General features: G+C 41.4%; 1 protein-coding gene across 4 annotated transcripts in view; it reads left to right on the top strand.

The window, feature by feature from the left end:
- The window catches only part of SCYL2 (SCY1 like pseudokinase 2), a 93,768-nt gene that overhangs the window by 5,155 nt on the left and 74,141 nt on the right, over positions 1-14,472 (top strand). For 3 of the 4 annotated variants that reach the window (XM_033952644.1, XM_033952641.1, XM_033952642.1), the window contains exons 2-3: positions 7,194-7,396; positions 13,698-13,855. In XM_033952644.1, the coding sequence (XP_033808535.1) occupies positions 7,220-7,396; positions 13,698-13,855 (335 nt within the window). In that variant the 5' untranslated portion in view covers positions 7,194-7,219. Of the gene's footprint in view, positions 1-3,062; positions 3,098-7,193; positions 7,397-13,697; positions 13,856-14,472 lie in introns of those variants that run through there. The other variant, XM_033952643.1, reaches the window with a different exon arrangement.

Here is a 14,472-nt window from a genome sequence, read left to right as displayed (position 1 = left end):
AAGATATATGTGCCTACTACCTTAATTATATGCAGATCTCTCCCATTCATTTCTCAAGGGCTTAATCCAGCGATTCCCAAAACTGTCTGGGGAAGCCCCAACTAGTCAGGTTTTCAGGTTATCCACAATAAATATGCATGAGATTTTGCTGTCCACTTTTTTACCTGTTTGGCCATCTTAACATCATCACATATGGTCACATCGAGTCATGTTCCTCTTTTGTGCACAAAAGTTCTTCATCCCCTAAACTGTACTGTTCCCTCTGATTTTTGTAGCCCAAATGCATGACTGCTTTTCTTAGATGACAAATTCTGTGGCATTCTTTAAGCTGTGCTAGGACTTTCATATTATCCACATCATTAGGGGTGTCGGTCCTAATGCAGATTTTGTTATCATCTGCAAAGAGGCTTTTTGAGAGTGGAAGAATGCGCTCCATGGGTCATTTAGATACTGATTGAGGAATGATACCATAGTCGTCTTGTCTTACCTGGGCCATGTACTTTGTTCTATGCAATCACTGTGGTGCTTTAATTCCAAGACATTCTATTTGGAGGCTTAAGGCTTGCCCCATCTGTCTTCAACTTGCCAGTATTAAGGAGGAGCTCTGCAAACTTAAACAGGAATTGAATACAATTAAAGCAGCTTCCATCACTCCACAAAATCATACCAACTTACCACCTCTACCTCAAAGAATAAAACAGCCCAGGAATAAATGGGTCACAGTAGGCTCAGGAAGACTGCGACATGTAACACAGAAACATCCACCTTCACTAATATTACCTCTACAGAATTCCTTCGCTCCACTAGTGCACTGCGATACTCAGGAAAACAGAAGGGAGGTGGGACTGGAACCAATGAAGGTAACTCAAGAGAACAAGTGCACCCTAAGTACAAATAAAAAAGCCCAAAACAGAAAACTATTACTGTTGGGGGATTCCATCATCAGAGGCATTAACCTTGGAACACAGGGCGAGGAGACCAAAATAGTGAAATGTCTTCCAGGATCCTCAGCTACCAGGAGTTCCAGGCAAATACTGTCTATAATTAAGGAAGAAACTAAGGATTTTAACACTGATGTTGTTATCCATCTGGGAACAAATGACCTGGCCAACAACTCCACACTTGCAGCACAGAAAGCTTTTCGGGAGCTTGGTGAGGGCGTGAAACCTTTTGTAAAGACTTTAGCTTTTTCTGAAATACTGCCTGCATATGGAAAAGGAGAGCAAAGAGTGAAAAACACAGAGGACTTTAATAGATGGCTCAGAGCCTGGTGTCATCAAGAAGGCTTCAGGTACATAGGAGGATGGGGAAATACATGGAAGGACAAGAAGCTATATTGCACTGATGGGCTACATATTACTACAGCAGGAAAAAGAAACCTTGCAGAGAAATTTAGACAATATTTTTCTAGGCATTTAAACTAGAAGGTGGGGGTGGTGTATGTACGAAGGACAATTATAGAGACCACCCCCGGCAAAAGAAAAGATGTGATAGTAGTAAAGGCTGCAACATAAGCAATATCAGCAACTCATTTCTTAGTATTGCAACGGAAAGTGAAACGACACAAAAATCCATACGAAAAAGGAGATTATCGCTGAAAAATAGCTGGAAAGCGATGACCACAAATGCTCGCAGTCTAAGCAACAAAGTTCATGATCTGCAAGCCCTGATATTAGAGGCAGATCTAGATATTGTTGCTATCACAGAGACATGGTTCAGTGAATCACATGGATGGGATGCAAACATATCGGGATATAATCTTTTTAGGAAGGACAGAGATGGTCATAAAGGTGGAGGAGTAGCTCTCTATGTAAAGATCAATATCCAAGCGACCGAAATGCAAGGGACCTGGGGAGAGGAAGAAGCGATATGGATTGCTCTGAAAAGAGAAGATGGAACTTTTATCTACGTGGGTGTAGTCTACAGACCTCCGACTCAATCGCAGCAAATTGATAAGGATCTGATTGTGGATATCCAAAAGTTTGGAAGGAAAGAGGAGGTTCTGCTTTTGGGAGATTTCAACCTGCCGGATGCGGACTGGAATGTTCCGTCTGCGGAATCGGAAAGAAGTAGGGAGATCGTGGATGCCTTTCAAGAGGCTCTGCTCAGATAAATGGTGACGGAACCCACAAGGGAAAAAGCAACATTGGATCTGGTCCTCACAAATGGAGAGAGTATCTCTAATGTTCGAGTGGGTGCTCACCTGGGTAGTAGCGATCATCAAACGGTTTGGTTTGATATAACGGCTAAAGTGGAGAGCGGCCGCACGATACTTAAAGTCCTAGATTTCAAACGTACGGACTTTAATGCAATGGGAAAGTACCTGAAGAAAGAGCTGTTAGGATGGGAGGACATAAGAGAAGTGGAAAGACAGTGGTCTAAGCTGAAAGGAGCGATAAAAATGGCTACGGACCTTTATGTGAAGAAAATCAATAAAAACAAGAGAAAAAGGAAGCCGATATGGTTCTCCAACCTAGTGGCTGAGAAAATAAAGGCGAAAGAGTTGGCGTTCATGAAATATAAAAAAACCCAAGAAGAGGAGAGCAGAAAGGACTACAGGGTGAAACTGAAAGAAGCCAAGAGAGAGATACGTTTGGCGAAGGCACAGGAGGAAGAACAAATGGCTAAAAATGTAAAAAAGGGAGATAAAAATTTTTTCACATATATTAGTGAAAGGAGGAAGATAAAAAATGGAATTGCTAGGCTAAAAGATGCTGGGAACAAATATGTGGAGAGTGATGAGGAGAAAGCAAATGTGCTAAACAAATACTTCTGTTCTGTGTTCACAGAAGAAAATCCTGGAGAAGGACCGAGATTGTCCGGCAAAGTTACACGAGAAAATGGAGTAGATTCTGCGCCGTTCACGGAGGAGGGTGTTTATGAGCAACTTGAAAAACTGAAGGTGGACAAAGCGATGGGACCAGACGGGATCCATCCCAGGATACTAAGGGAGCTCAGAGAGGTTCTGGCGAGTCCTATTAAAGACTTGTTCAACAAATCTCTGGAGACGGGAGTGATTCCTGGGGATTGGAGGAGAGCGGATGTGGTCCCTATTCATAAAAGTGGTCACAGGGATGAAGCAGGAAACTACAGGCCGGTGAGCCTCACTTCAGTTGTTGGAAAAATAATGGAAGTGTTGCTGAAAGAAAGGATAGTGTATTTCCTTGAATCTAATGGGTTACAGGTTTGGTCAAAATTTATTTCTGTATATAGCAAAAGGAAAAAAAAAAAGACTGTGGAATCTAATGGCCTTGTGAGCAATTCATACTGAGATCTGATTTTCTCAGTCATAATTAAGAAAAAGCTCCTATGAAAATTAAGCATCATTAATTTATTCATTTTCTATCCTGTACTCCCCAACGAGCTCAGAATGGGTTACATGCATAATGTACAGACAGGGTGGGGTACAATTTGACATACGGTACCTTTCCTACTACTAGACATACACATAGTTTGACATACTTGCATACCTTACCATTTGTCATCCTTACAATGTTGTGTGAATCACAGTCCAGCATTTATAGAGTCTCTAGTTCCAATATACATACATCATCTTTCACTATTTCCTCTTCCAAGTTACCTTTTAGATCATTTTGAGCTAGTAGAAAACAGAAATTCTTCACTAAACACGACCTTATTTCCCCCCTCAATAAAAGGTTGTATATACAAAATATTTCATAATAGAACCCTATCCTTTCAGGCAGGACTTTGGAACAAAAGTATTAGTGGTTTGATCTTAAATTCTTCTTCTTACCAGGCCTTTAGAAGAACATTAAAAACCTGTTTGATAAATATGTATAACCTAGATAAGTTAAGAATTTCTTAATGCTATATTTTATTTATAATGTACTGTGCTTTGTGTTGTAAATTCACTGTGTTTTTACAGTTCTTACCTCTTATTGTAGACCACACTGAACCGTGAGGTAATGCGGTATATAAATACATTTATTATTATTCATATTAATCATATTCCTCAAGACAGTGTCAATTTGACAAATGTATAGTATAATATGTTCATCCTAAACAATGTATGTATAAATTTCTGTCTTGTACGGAAATAGGCAAGAGTTTAGGTGGAAAGGTAAGTTTTTATTGCTTTCCTGAAATTTATTTGCTAGCAAACAGTGTGCTACTTACTTCAGTTTAGCTAAATTTGTAGCACATGCTAAAACTTACTGTTTTGCTAACAGCTGCTGTGCCCATGTTATTCCTATGGACATGACAGCTGTTAGCGCATCAAAAAAGAAGAACCAACAGAACCTGCAGTAAAAAACGCAACAAGAAAACAAAACTAAACTGCAGGAATTGATTAAAATAACAAAAACAAAAATCTTAAAGCAAGTACATGAACTACATAAAAAGATATCCAAAAGAAATGGTCCTAATATTCAGTGGACCGGACCCGATACGGTCCATGTTTTGAAGAAACCACTCCTTCCTCAGGGGTCCCTAATGTTGGTACGTAGAATATCAGGAAACCAGACTAGATAAAATAAGCAAAATCAAAAATGAACAGGCGTGGAACTCTCCTGCACTATGAAGCACAAAGTGTGCTTTACACAGGAGAGTTCCACGCCTGTTCATTTTTGATTTTGCTTATTTTATCTAGTCTGGTTTCCTGATATTCTACGTACCAACATTAGGGACCCCTGAGGAAGAAGTGGTTTCTTCGAAACATGGACCATATCGGGTCCAGTCCACTGAATATTAGGACCATTTCTTTTGGACATCTTTTTATGTAGTTCATGTACTTGCTTTAAGATTTTTGTTTTTGTTATTTTAATCAATTCCTGCAGTTTTGTTTTGTTTTAGCCGTTAGCTCACACTATCTCCCATTGGCAAACCCAACATGTAGTAAGCATGGCTCTTAGTGTATCAGCCCAATGCTGAAAGCCCTAATGGAGGTGACTGCAGCACCACCAAATGAGGGACTGAGAGGCGGTGCTAGCTTTTTTGCACTGCTCCCAGTTGTGTCAGGAAAATTATTGATGTTTCACCATACACTACCATCCTAGATACTGAAAGACTTGGGGTTGACTGTCCCTTGCTCATAAGACGTCATCTTGTTTCTGTATACACTGGGAGCACTAAGGCCCTGAACCTGTAAGCATCGCTTGCTGTGGCAGACGCTTCTAGAATCGTGGCTCCCAAGGATCCTAATCGCCAGAAATGCAGGCCAGGGTTTTACAAGTTTTACATTTCCGGCACCCAGGGTCCTTCCTGAATTGCAGCCAGCGGTGCATAGTGAGGTTGAAGTCAGGCACCACCCCTAACCATACCCACTTTTAGGCTTCGGCGTCTCTATGCACCACTAGCCATCAGGGACCTAGTACTGGTACTGGAGAACCGTGTAGCTTCGGATGTTGTTATTTTTTTTTTTTTTAATTAAACCAATTAAGTTAGGCAGCAGTAGGGTGGTTACCACTGCCTAATTTTTGGTGGCTTTTATAAAATCTGGCCCTAGTGTTGGAGGCCAGTACCAGGAACTCTGTGTCGAGCTCTTTCCCTGATTTGTGCAGTGCTTTCCTATGTTCATGCAGCTCCTTTTCACATTCCTGTGACGCATTCCCACCTCTTCCTGGCTGCAGTTTTTGCAGTTTGTCCTGTGGTATTTTTATAGCAGTAACATCTGAATGGAAACGGGCTATGATAACCGATGAAATTTTCTTAAGGGCCCTTTTTACTAAGTTGTGATAAGCACTATATCATACTGCAGGGCATGCTAAGGTACACTGTGGTAGTTTTGACATTGTGTGCTTAGAACTTGTTTTCTAGTGTTGGGAGCAGAGAGTATGCATGTTCTGTGCTAGTCAGCACATCTACATTGCTGCATGTGAGCCCTTACTGCCTAGGAAAGAGTCCCGCAAACCTTTTTTTGCTCTGGCACACTAATGGAACAAATGTTTTTCTGTTGCACACCCACAACCCTGCTCTGCTCCAGCCCCGCCCCACATGAAACTCATCTCGTTTTCCCTGAGTTCGGGGCTGTGTCTGGAGGGCCTCCGAGCATGCGAGGACATCAACGTGATGTCATCACGACATCCACACGTGCTCAGAGGCCCTCTAAACACAGCTCCAAGCTCAGGGAAAATGAGAGGAGGTTTGTGTGGGGGCAGAGAGGAGGAGAGGTGCTGACCTTGGAAGTGACACTCGTGTCCTTCAATCCCTGGCTGCACACCCAGAATCTCGCAGCGGCACACAGTTTGTGATTCACTGGCTTAGAAAATAAGTATTGGTAAGTGCTCACACACTAAAGGAAATACAGTGGTACCTCGGTTTACGAGTGCACCGGTTTGCGAGTGTTTTGCAAGACGAGCAAAACATTCTCAAAATCGGCGCCTCGGAAACCGAGCATGGCTTGATTTACAAGTGCCCCTCACCCCCCCCCCCTTGCGATCTGGCACCCCCCCCCACCACGATCCGGCACCCCCCCTGCCGTGACCTGAAGTCCCCCAGACCCACCCGAACCCGCTTCTTACTTTCAGCTCGGCCTCGGCACCAACACCGGCGTGTCCTGTGCATTGGTGCCGGTGCCCGAAGATCGGCCTCCTCTTCTGTGCTGGGCCTTGAACATCTGCGCATGCTCAAGGCCTGCGAGTTCACGTTCTCTCCGAGATTCTTGGAGATCTCGGAGAGAACGTGAACTTGCAGGAGTTTAGCATGCACAGATGTTCAAGGCCCAGCACAGAAGAGGAGGCCGATCTTTGGGCACTGGCACCAATGCACAGGACACGCCGAGGCCGAGCTGAAAGTAAGAAGCGGGTTCGGGTGGGTCTGGGGTACTTCAGGTCGCGACAGGGGGGTGCCTGATCGCGGGAGCAATGCCGGTTCTCCTGGGGGGGATAGAGCAGCGCTGCTGGCCTCGGGGAGGTGGGAACGTATCAAAGCGAGTTTCCATTATTTCCTATAGGGAAACTTGCTTTGATAAATGAGTATTTTGGTTTACGAGCATGCTTCTGGAATGAATTATGCTCGTAAACCAAGGTACCACTGTAGTGGAAAATGGCCCTACTACTGCCATGCTAAAAGAGGCTTCAGCGCAGAAAGACCTGCTCTGGGGATGGCTCTGACCACTTTTTAGCACAGCTTAGTAAAAGGGCCCCTTAGTCTAGTTGATAAGTGTAACACTGAGTGTTTTGTTGCTGCATAAAATTCCAATAAATGCTTTAGAATTTTATTGCTTGTCTCTGTAGGCAAAGAAGATAACACAGCTGTAACAATGGAGTCCATGCTAAATAAACTGAAAAGTACTGTTACAAAGGTAACGGCAGATGTTACCAGTGCAGTGATGGGAAATCCTGTTACAAGGGAGTTTGATGTTGGGCGACACATTGCTAGTGGCGGCAACGGACTTGCTTGGAAGATCTTTCATGGCACTAAAAAGTCAACAAAACAGGTGGGCTTTCTTTAAAATCAAGATTTGATATTTCTCAAAGGAAACTTCTCTCCTTAGGTTTTGGCAACACAGACACTAAATAACCTCTTTCATTGTTAAGAACACTGGACTCATTCCACATAGAACTCTGAGGTTTATTCCTATATTAGGAATCTGGAAATAGCACCTTCTATTAAGGTGCTGAAACAGGCTATTGCCTGTTTCCTTGCGTTAATCCGTAGGTTACTGAATCTTTCTGTCACGGGGCATGGCATAGGTAGAGAGTGGAAGTGGAAGCTTTAGCTAGCTAGGGCCTGATTCTATAAATGGTGCCTAGGGAAATGGTAAGCCAATTTAGATTAGGCTGGGGTTTTCCTGTCCTAAAATAACCAGCGCCTAACGCAAATCCACAAAACTCTGTCCCTAGCCACGCCTACTTTTCATTTAGGCACCTCAATATAGGCACTTGAAACGTGAAACATAAATTAATAATTTCCTTTTTAAATGGCTTTTAATGGTGTTTCAATTACTATGAAAACATAGTAACATAGTAACATAGTAACATAGTAGATGACGGCAGATAAAGACCCGAATGGTCCATCCAGTCTGCCCAACCTGATTCAATTTAAATTTTTTTATTTTTTCTTCTTAGCTATTTCTGGGCAAGAATCCAAAGCTTTACCCGGTACTGTGCTTGGGTTCCAACTGCCGAAATCTCTGTTAAGACTTACTCCAGCCCATCTACATCCTCCCAGCCATTGAAGCCCTCCCCTGCCCATCCTCCTCCAAACGGCCACACAGACACAGACCGTACAAGTCTGCCCAGTAACTGGCCTAGTTCAATCAATGAAACACACCAAATGGTTCCACAGAACAAACAAAGGAAAAAAGCCAAAACAAAAATGGCGCTGTGGAATCAAACTTACATTAAGAACATTATTGTAACAAAATATATCCAGGAGATGTAACAATGTATACGAACGATACAGAGAGTCACAATGTAGTGTTTTTCGGTTAAAATCACCTTCCTCGGGAGTCTTACTTAAAAATCCATAATGTCAGATCAATGGCCTGCTTAATTAAATACTCTCAAAAAATATATGTATATATAGAAAACACAGCACGGCATTTTGGATTTGTATAACCACATATTTGGATTCATTTATTTCTAATCAAGTTTGTGGTTTGCTGTTTTTGGTATGTAATTAAAAGTTCTCTGTTTTGCTCTCGTGTCCATATGCTTCACATTCAGTCGTATTTAGCTTACTTATAAAGGTTTTCACTCCTAAATACTTAGAATGGTCTTATCAAGTCATCACTTTAGATTTGCACTCAGATTTTCTAGACACATTAGTGTCCAAACTCGGAATATGTGAAAAATCTGAAATGTGTCAACAAACACTTTCACCACGATGTAGTGGAAGGCAAACACACTACAACATGAGCTAAAAGGTACCCCATGGGGAGGAAAAGCCCCCCCCCCCCCTCGCCACAACAGTGGCTAAGGTGTTCAGGTGGGGAACCTCATTGGCATAAAAACCTCCCATGGGGACCACTATGGCTCTATATTGTGTTATAAGTAAATAGATGAATAAATAGTGAAATTAAAGGCTAGGTCACACTTTTAAATACAAAATGACTCAAAACCATCACTAAAAGTAACTCAAAACTTATCTTTTGTTGGAACACCAATGGTGGCCAGCATTTCACATAATGCTGCCTCAGGGTGTAATCTCCGATCATGAGCTTTCAGAAATGGACACGGCTCGTTTCTCAATGCACATTAGTGTGCCACATCATTTTATATACAAGTTATTCACTCTTCGCTATTTATCCCATATTTGCATATCATGAATATTCATATATACATACATTCTTACAGAATCCCTGAGGAAGACTTTTAACCAAAACACGGACTGTGTCTGGTTCGCATTACATTGTGACTGTGTTTAATTGCCTTTATGACACTCTGTATCGCCTGTATACGTTGTTACATCTGCTGGATAGATTTTGTTATAAACAATTTTTACATCAAGAACATTGAATCCAATTATGCCAGTTAAGCCAACTAAAAATGTTGAGTTTTCGCAGAAATCGGCTGGGCACTGCCAATTTAGATGCCATTTATAGGCCCCTAGCATGTTGCACTAACTGCCTAACACAGAGTTAATTCCTAAATAGGAGGCAGTAACGGGGAAATTCTGTAACCAGCACCTAAGCTTAGGCATCGGTAGGTGCCCTGCCAATGCCTAAGTCGATTGAAAACGCTATCAGAAGTGGCAAAAAATGGCAGTGTTGAAGCACCTATTGATGCCTAAATTAAAGGCGGCTGGCATCAGGGCTAGGTAGCCGCTTTAGGATGCGGAATGCCAAAGTAGACATGGCCAACGCCGGAAGTGATATTAGGAGAGCTAACACAGCCACCTAGCTGCGATTCATGGCAAGATAGACGAAATGTAGGCCCGAAAAACCCTGGCCTATATTTCGGATGCCTCTCTATGCTGCCACAGGATCATAAAGTCAAGCTGCGGCAGGGGAAGTTATCCTTAATCAGCTGAGCTGACAGTGCTCCCTGAAGCTGTGGCTTTGGAAAGTCCTGCCGACTCAGCGGGGGGAGGGGGTGCATCTGCTGTGATCAGCTGAGCAGCTACAGCAAGGGACCCAATAACATTGGCAGGAGGGATGCCCACTCCCTCTTGCTGGAACCCCCGAAGCACCCCCCTCCAACTGCAGTAGGAAGGAGGGATGCCTACTCCTATTACCTGCATGCCCCGACCCCCCCCCCCCACACACACACACCTGACCTTTTGTAGTATGGCCAGCTGGAAGGTTGCCTATACTCTCCAGCTGGCAGTCCCACCTCTTCACAATGGTGGGCCTTTCCTTTCCCGGTGCATCCTGGGATGCACTGAGGAGGTGGCTAAGGCCCTGATTGGCCCAGGCACTTAAGGCCTCTGCTATGACCTCTCAAGTTTCAAGTTTATTAAAATTTGATGGTTCGCCTATTAAATCTAGGCGAATTACATAATAAAAGAATTATAGTATAGAACAATAAAACAAGTTATTTTACATTAACAATTTTCAAGGTGCTACGACAGATTGACAATACAGACGAACTGTGAAACATTAGGAAAGAACATTAGGGGATAATAGTTACAATTTGTAGTTTCCTCAAGGGAAGAAAGGGGTATGATGTGGGTAGGAACAAACGAGTAGGTTGGGGAAGATGTGTATGAAAGTATTGATTGTTTACATGTACTCCAGAGAGTTGTTCTAAAGATTAAATGAGGATTTGAAGAGATAAGTTTTTAGATTAGTTTTAAATAAATTGAGGTCTTTGATGTTTCTGATATATAGGGGGAGGGTATTCCAGATAAGAGGAGCCATAACTGAGAAGATGTCATGGCGTCTGGTTCCTATTATTTTCAATGAGGGAACCATTAACAGACCTTGAGTATTGGACCGAAGTGAACGTTTTGAAGTATGAGGGATTAAGAGCCGATCTATAAACTGTGGCTCGTTAGTATCTAATGTTTTAAATACCAGTAATGCTATTTTATATGTTGTGCGTTGATTAATGGGCAACCAGTGAGATTCTATGAGATAGGGAGTTACGTGATCGTATTTTTTTCCATGGTGGATTATTTTGATGGCGATGTTTTGTATTATTTGTAATCGTCTTTGATCCTATCCCTTCCTTTTTAAAGAGGGAGAGCGAGAGAGAGATGCCATGGAAACTGATACTATTTTCAGTTATTATGTGAATTTAGCCTTGTCATTTAAAAGATATGTAAAAGCATCATACCTTTTGAACAGTATGATAGTTTCCCAGGATATACTAGTGAAACCACTAGTCTATCCTGGGAAACTTCTCATACTGGCTTAATGTAAATGCGTTATCCCTGTATTAGCATTTTAACCTTTGAGTTAATGATATTTTGTGTTTTGTCAAATGTGGGAAAACTAGAAAAAAGGGCTTAGACTATAAATACTTCACATTATTTTCTTGTGCACTCAATAGCATCATTGCTAAGAGATGGTTTCTAAAATGTAAATGTATTGAAACCTGACTGTCCTCTTTAAAATGTAATAGGTAAAAAGTATACTCCTACCTATCATCTACAATTTGTTTTTAAAAGTTAAAATAGAAAAACAAAGGTGTATTGTAGGATTTGGATTGTTCTAGTGAATTTGAAATTTCAAGAAAATGCCTTATAAACTTAGCTCGGAGAAAAGGCAAGCGCAACAGACCCTTTATTTCTGAACCTGCTGGTGAATGTGGTGAAAGCAGTTAGCAGAGTTTAAAAAAAGGTTTGAATAATTCCTAAAAGAGAAGTCCATAAGATGGATGTGGGGAAATCCACTACTTATTACTAGCATAAGCAGCATAAAATATATGTTTTACTCTTTTGGATCTTGCTAAGTACTTGTGACCTGGGTTGGCCACTGTTGCAAACGGGATACTGGGCTTGATGGACCTGCAGTCTGTTATCAGGTTTTTCAGCTTAGTTTACTTTAACTAAAGTTCATTACTTTTGTAGCTTTCAGTCATGTAGGGTTTGGGGTAGAATTTCTTTATACAGGGACCCTCATCACCACCCTTATCCATGGTTTACCGCCTGAGCTATGAGTACTCTCACCCATCCGCATCCATCCCACTACATACCCACAAAACTTCACTGGCAACAAGTATCATCTGCCTGCTGCTCGTGATGGCCTGAGCTTCCTCCTTCTGAGGTCACAGGACCAGGAAGTGACATCAGAAGGCGGGAACTCAGACCGGCAGGTGATGCTGCTAGCTGCCAGTGAAGATTTGAGTAGGTACGCTGAAGGGGCTGTGAGCACCGTGGTGTAGAGAGCAGGTGGGAGTGCTTGGAGCTTGGGCGGTAAACTGAGATATAATAGGGTTCATGTATCCACTGTAGGTCTTGGAACCAGTTTATAATGTTGTATTAGCTTATTTATTTTTATGTGAACTTCCATGAGGTATTGGCGGTATATAAAGATTGTATTGCATTACCTGCAGATATGGGGGCTCCTTGTATAAAGAATGCAAGTGATTTAAAGATCTGGTTGCAGGAAAAACAAATTATATAATCAAGTCGATAATACCACTCCAGTACCTTGGACAGTGTTCTTTGTATAGAGTAGAGGCATTATAATCCAGCTTTCAGTTGCCCAACTTGTAGGTGTTGACAAGGGACAATGAATATTCATGAGGGATTATCATAAGGTGACTTTTAATCAATTTAGAGCTCTGAAAGACTAGATTTGAGATTCATACAGGGACATGATGTGACGTTTATCTTATATTTGATTTGCTGCTTCTACGTGTCAGATTTTAAGAGAAAATGGGATATCCACGTGGGATCTCTAGGGGAGTAAAAGTCAGGGAGTGGGTCATTGGAATGGGCAGACTTGATGGGCCGCGGCCCTTTTCTGCCGTCAATTTCTATGTTTCTACCTATTTGAAATTCCATTTTTCACACATGCAAAATTTTATTAAAATTAACCTCAGAATTTTGACTTTGAAGAGACAGCACACAAAAGCTATTTATGAAATAACTTGATGTTTTAATGTCTTCTCATACTTGGAATCCAGTTGTTCACTTCTGACCAGTTTGTTGGGTGAAGGGGGAGAGTAGGGGGATCGGAGTGAAGTGGTTGGAGGGTAAAAGGGGCAGTATGTCACATTGATCTGTTGCTTTTTGAGCATCATTCAAGCATTTCCTATATAAGTGATTTAGTTTAAACCTATTAACGTTGACATGTATACCTTGATGCTTGTCTTTTTTTTTTCCTTTCTTTTTTTTCTTGTAGTTTGGAAAGAGGATTTTGGTTGATGCTGGGTTTGTAATTTTGGTAACTTTGGATTGTAATGTTTTGTTGCTGACTGAAATAGACTTTTTTTGAACTTTTAATTTTTTTCTGGTCATATATGAAAAATATTTGCAAAATTTTACTTTCTTTGTACATCAGCCTCCTTGAGTGAAAAAACACAGTAAACCTACATATTACTTTTTTTCCCCCCCAAATTCACAATATCAGATTAGTTGTATCACCATAATAAAATGCTGAAAAGTACCAGTAATTCAGTTAAATGCATGGAATCCCTTGTACGATGCTACAATGTGAGGAACCTATTTGTAGAATTAAAATAGTAGATTTGGTACTTGAAAATGGAATCGAACTGGGAAAATCTTTAGGACAGTATATTTAGCTGAAATATAATACATTTCTCTAGCTCTGATTATAGTAAAATTTTAAAATATGCAGGTTTTGTCTTGATAATAGCAGTCTTATTTCTTTCTAATTTTATTAGGAAGTTGCTGTTTTTGTCTTTGATAAAAAATTAATGGACAAGTATCAAAAATATGAAAAGGACCAGATCATTGATTGTGTAAAACGAGGAGTTCAACAGTTAACCAGACTTCGACACCCTCGGCTACTTACTGTCCAGCATCCTTTGGAAGAATCTAGGTACAGAAATGATTATAAAGGTGGATGTTTTATAACATTTGATAAATTTAGGCAACATGTTTTTCACATTTGTTGTGATGATTAAGCAAGTGGCTAATGCCTCATCATTAACTAAATATTTAACAAAGGCCAGAAAACAAAGAAAGCAATGTGTATTGTTCATCAAGACCTCAAGAGCTTTCATCTAGTATAAGGAAATCCTTTGAAAGCTACTGCTAATCTCATGCTTATTTCTCGTGCCTAACATTACTGATTATGCACATACATATCTAGACTATAGCAGTCAAATTAGCCTATTTTAGCTAATCAGTAGGACATAGACAAATATTCTTTCTGTACTTTTTTGCTATCTTTCCAGAGATTTGCTTGATGACAACAGCTTCAGTTGTACAGTGGTACCTCGAATTACGAGCATAATTCGTTCCAGAAGCAAGCTCGTAATCCAAAATGCTCGTTTATCAAAGCGAGTTTCCCCATAGGAAATAATGGAACCTCGCTTTGATACGTTCCCGCCCCCTCCCCCCAGCGGAGCTGCTCTATCCCCACGAGAACTGGCATTGCTCCCCCCGAAAGCCCCCCCTGCGATCCGGCACCCTCCCCCCCTGTGATCCGGCACC

The sequence above is a fragment of the Geotrypetes seraphini genome, chromosome 7, assembly GCF_902459505.1.
Source record: "Geotrypetes seraphini chromosome 7, aGeoSer1.1, whole genome shotgun sequence".
NCBI lineage: Eukaryota > Metazoa > Chordata > Amphibia > Gymnophiona > Dermophiidae > Geotrypetes > Geotrypetes seraphini.
Note: the sequence above shows the minus strand (reverse complement) of the source record. Positions and strands in the feature narration are given on the sequence as shown.